At 44.5% G+C, this 4,878-nt stretch overlaps 1 protein-coding gene across 1 annotated transcript; it reads right to left on the reverse strand.

Annotated features, from left to right (window-relative positions):
• Nucleotides 1-294: 294 nt before the first annotated feature.
• On the reverse strand, nucleotides 295-4,517 carry RPLP2 (ribosomal protein, large, P2). The gene is made up of 4 exons (XM_010184328.1): nucleotides 4,369-4,517; nucleotides 2,552-2,600; nucleotides 827-925; nucleotides 295-416 (listed from the first exon to the last, which is right to left on the reverse strand). The coding sequence occupies exons 1-4, from the start codon at nucleotides 4,489-4,491 to the stop codon at nucleotides 340-342; spliced, it is 348 nt and encodes a 115-aa protein (XP_010182630.1). The 5' UTR covers nucleotides 4,492-4,517; the 3' UTR covers nucleotides 295-339.
• Between the last annotated feature and the right edge of the window lie 361 nt (nucleotides 4,518-4,878).

Here is a 4,878-nt window from a genome sequence, read left to right on the forward strand (position 1 = left end):
GGTTTCCTGAGTAACTGGGATGGCAAAATAGTATGGAGAAGATGAACTCAAGTTAACATCAGCTAGATTCAGCTTCTATATACTGCTGACACAGCAGGAGTGTCAAAACAAGCATCCAGGTTCACACAAGCGTAGCCATTTCCTAACCACTTTAAGAGAGCTGAGTCTCATGGCTTGTCATGAAATTCACATACCTGTTTCAGATGGTGATAAAAAGCAAAGCTTTGTCAGAGCTCTTTTAAGAACAGCTGTCTGAATCCAGTGTCACTTCTATGGTTAAAATAATAAACTCAAAAAAGGTCAAAAAAAGAATTTTAATAATTTCTCTGTAACAAATGATTAATCAAACAGGCCGAATCCCATGTCATCGTCAGATTCTTCAGATTCCTCCTTCTTCTCTTCTTTCTTCTCCTCAGCTGAAGGAAAAGAAAGACCGAGCCAGTGGTCAGTATTTACATTTTCTGAGCCCCAGATTTTCAAGAGACAATTTGGTGTTCTCAGCTTCTGTATTATTGGTGTTCAGCCCCCATGGTGTCATTCCCTTTCAGTAGCCAAATATAAACACCAGGGGACACCGACACCACTATTGAAGGGATGTGCTTTACACAGTGAAGTCTGATTCTCGGTTCTAAGCCAGAGCAATCTTAAGGTAGGTAAAGAACAAATGCTTCTGATGGCTCAGAGAAAAAGTAACAGTTCACTTTACGCTTCAGTCACACAGTGAACTGCCAAAGTGGAAAAGCCTTGAAATAGGGACTCAATTGTTAAGATTTTAATAGCGAAAAATGCAGCTGCCCTGTAACAATGCCCCAGCACTCATACTCACCGGCAGCAGGGGCAGCAGCTGCAGCAGGAGCAGCAGAGCCCCCTCCAGCAGAGACTGCCACAGCTCCCCCAGCTGGCATGCTGGCAAGTTTTCCATTACCTGAGTGGGACAGAAGAGAGTGTTTAAATGCTCATAAGCACGCAAGAAGGTAGAAAGGAAGATAAATGAGTGCAGAAAAGACAGATACTATGTCTCATGGACTGAATCTGTCACTGTTAGCTGAAAGGAACAAGAGGCTGCACCCATGATAAGAAAGTATAAACTATTCTGTGAAAAACCTCCGGAGTTTAAGATTCACAAAGGCTTATCCTGAGAACACTGACAGCACATTATTAGTAAGTTTCTTTTGTACACAAAGCCCCATTTTCTTTTTCCAAAACTGTCATATAAAAATAGTGGCAAACATACAACTTGACACATACAGAAAAACTGTTTTCTGAATACAGCATAACAGCCCAGCAATCTATTTCAATATACCTCAGCAGTAACAGATAGGCAGCACTGCTCCACCCCCCCACTCACACAGAGAACTCTGAGGGCATGACTGGATCACACTTTCAGGAGAGAAGGAGGTGGCAGGAAAGATGTACTTATAGCAAAGAGTACACAATTTTAAACAAATTCTCCAGCACCCTGTGAACCCTATTGCATCTCCTCTGAGACGAACAAACCAACCTCTGATTTATGCTCATCTTTGGAAAGCTAGCGAGTTCTATGGCATCTGCCTTTCACATACCAAGGCTCCCCTGGCATTCAGAGGTCACACACACAGTATGTTTGCCCATATTCCAATTTCAGGGAATCAGTTTCTAAATAATTCCCAGTTACTTCAAGCTCTGATAAACTAGCCAAGGAAACAAACGTTTCATATGCATCTCAGTGTGTTCTAGGAAACAATTTAAAGAAAAAGTATTACAGAAAGAGATAGCACAAGTGTTGTAAGCACGTGCACATGGCTCTCTTAGGTCTTCAGATCACATGGATAGAAATGTCCAGTTACTGCTTGTAACACCAAGGCCAGGCAAAGTCCTGCCAACATTTAAGAAAATATCTGTTCCCCTGTGCCTATGCACTTGCAAAAAAATAGGAAGTGATTAAACAGAAACCTTTGCACTACCTCAGCTCTGCTTTATTTCAGCCCTATAACCCAGTCAATTCATGTTAGAAGTTCCAGCTTTGGTAAAAGCCAGCAGGTAAAAGCACAAACTTCTACAGAAGTCAGCACTCAAGACTTCCATCTTAGAGAAAAGGCAATGGTGGACTTGGTGAGCTCTACAAGAGATGTGTACTGGAGAGGCCTGTATTAATCACGGCGGGTGTAACCGTACCCTTAATGTGAACTAACACTTATCTTTAACAGTCTGTTCTTCCTGTTTTACATAACTGATGCAAATAAAATATCTCCCAGAGAACATGAAGAGCAGCTAATTATTTCTCCAATGAACATGTCCAGAAAACTACATCATGAGCAGACTACCAGTAAGCTCATACATGCTTAAGTTTTCCGGTTTAATGTGGTCCACAAGCGAAACCCGGCAGGTACTGGCACTGACCTGCAGGAAATTAGAATGGACCTGGACCTCAGTCATTTCAGTCATGAGATGCAGCATGGCAGTCCTCATCCACAAAGCTAAACCAATGAATAATCAGGGAGCTGGCACCAATTCTACGCGCTCAGGCTTAAGTGGCAGTGGCAATTATCTGCAACACTCAAACTGTACTTACCCTGAGCAATGACGTCCTCGATGTTTTTTCCATTCAGCTCACTAATAACCTGTGTAAATTAAGTTTAGAATTTTAATAGTTTCAAAACAGCATGAGTATAAGCTGCATTTAAACAATTACTGATTAATCATCATGTGCAATGCCTCCATCCTGCTGCTTATACAGCCCCAATGTTCCTTATTTCTCACTGGAAGGAACGGGACATTGAAATAAAAGTTTCAGGTAAGTCTTTCATACTGTTCTGTGAAAGCTTCTTCATGAAATCTGTTACAACAAATTCATAATGAATCCATGGACCATGTAGAAATAAGGATTCACAAATGTCATGGAGCCAGTTAGGAAACCCCACTAATAGCCCTGTTAGTCACTGAGGGACTGTTAACATATCTTGCTTAATACCCGCTGGGAGGCTCTGAAGCACTGGGCCATAAACAAAAAACCAACAGGGCCCCGTTCCTACCATTACCAAAAGTTATAGCCAAGCTATTGTATCCTTGCACTGGAACAGAGAGTCCCAACTTCAATTTTACTACCATTGTTTTATAACCAGGGATGAGGAAAGCAAAACACAAAATGAAAAATTGCTCAAGCGAGCAAGCACTTTAAAAAAAAAAGTCATAGACCTTTCTGGTGAGTCCCTGCTACCAAGAGCCAGTGCTGAACACTGCGGTCACCAAAGGACTTTAACCAAGAGGTTTTCAACGGCACCTCCTGCTCAAGCAGGGCACGCGATCTGCGGAACGCCACGCCTGGGTGCTTGCTTCATCCGAAGGAAGGCGTTTGTAAGACTTCATTAGAGGTACACCAGCATAAGATACAGCCAGTGCAAACAGAGAAGTATTAATTAATTATAACCAAAACAAATCCCAGAGAAGCTTTCCAGATATTGCAGGAACACAGAAAACTAAGTTACAAAGCTATTAAACAAATGAAAACCAGACAGAGATGAAAGACCTGGCATTTAAACAGGAGTACCACCAGTTCAAACACCCCGCCCGTAAGGATGCTGTCAGCTCAGCCAACCCATTGTTTGGTTTGGCCTATGGTAAAACACTATCTCCAGCTGGGAAAGTCGTTTGTTTTTCCCTCCACCTCTCTGAAAATGCTCTGCACACAAGCATGGGCCAGGTTACAAGACCATTTTTTGGTTGTGTATTTCTTTTTTTTTCTCCCATGGCCATTTATTTTAAAGTCCCCAAAGCTGAAAGTCTGTAATATCACAAGAAACATTCTAAACTAAGACACTTTCTTTTTAAAAAGGCTATTTTTTCAACACAACCATTTCAGCATTAATTACAAAAGTCCTCCTACATATCATTGAGCATCTTTTACGTCCATGTTATAATTTACCTATGTTTGTCCGTGAAGGAACAAACGCTTCTTTGCAGTACGCTAAAGAAATTATCAGTGAATGTCAAGCCTTGAAAAGTATTCGCTTTGAATGAATACCGACCAGACGCCCAAATTAAACATTGAGTGCAACCTATACAGTATGCCCCAACAGATCTTATTTTCAGTACATGCTTATCTGTAGTCACCACCCCACTGAGAAACATTAGATTGACCAGTCAGGAGTCAGCAGCAACTGACACGGATCTCTGCAGACCCCAGGTGCTAAATAAGAAAGCCAGACTTCTACAAGAAGGTAAAAATAGTTCTGACTGGTGAAGCCACACACGCAACAATCAGCAAACACCTCAACTAAGTAAGACTTGATCAACAGCAAGGCAGCTAAAGAAACAGCGAAGCCAAGGAAACAGCTCCCGTATCTGATGCCGACTGGGACAAGACCATCCGGAATTAAGAGGCAGCACCACCTTGTTCATGCGTTCATCGTCTGTCTCAATGCCGACGCTGTCGAGGATCTTTTTCAAGTCCTTTGACGTCGGAGACTCGTTGCCACCGAGCACCGCTAGCAGGTAAGCCGCGACGTAACGCATCCTGGAAAACAGGGCAACGGGGTCTTCAGCGCCGCGCCCGGAGCGAGTCCGCCTCCTCACCGGGGGCACAGACCTCCCCTGCCCGGGCACCACTGTTCTGCTCGACTTTGAAAGGAAAACCCCCGACACGTGAGGCCGCACAACGGCCTCCTGGCAGCACGAGGCCCCGCACAAGGCAGCCCGGTAAACACCGCAGAGCCGCAGCGCTCCCGTCCTGCGCCAAGCTCCGGGGCGCCGCTGCTCAAAGGCCCGAGCAGGCGGCCCAGCCTAACCGAAGGCACCGCACACCTCTCCTGGAGGAAAGCGGCACCGCGGTCTCCCGAGCGCTTCTTCGCCGCCCGGACGGCGGCCCTGACCCGGGTCCCCGCAGGGGCCGCTTAAGCCTGT

This window comes from Mesitornis unicolor, unplaced genomic scaffold (genome assembly GCF_000695765.1).
Source record: "Mesitornis unicolor isolate BGI_N332 unplaced genomic scaffold, ASM69576v1 scaffold31475, whole genome shotgun sequence".
Classification (NCBI taxonomy): Eukaryota; Metazoa; Chordata; class Aves; order Mesitornithiformes; family Mesitornithidae; genus Mesitornis; species Mesitornis unicolor.

What these genes read in the sequence shown, in the direction of transcription:
- RPLP2 (XM_010184328.1), bottom strand. Translation starts at nt 4,491, where the DNA reads ATGCGTTACGTCGCGGCTTACCTGCTAGCGGTGCTCGGTGGCAACGAG. An exon ending in CGAGGACGTCATTGCTCAGG is followed by an intron (nt 926 to 2,551) that starts GTAAGTACAGTT and finishes TGTCCCACTCAG; the next exon opens with GTAATGGAAAACTTGCCAGC. An exon ending in AGCTGCTGCCCCTGCTGCCG is followed by an intron (nt 417 to 826) that starts GTGAGTATGAGT and finishes CTTTTCCTTCAG; the next exon opens with CTGAGGAGAAGAAAGAAGAG.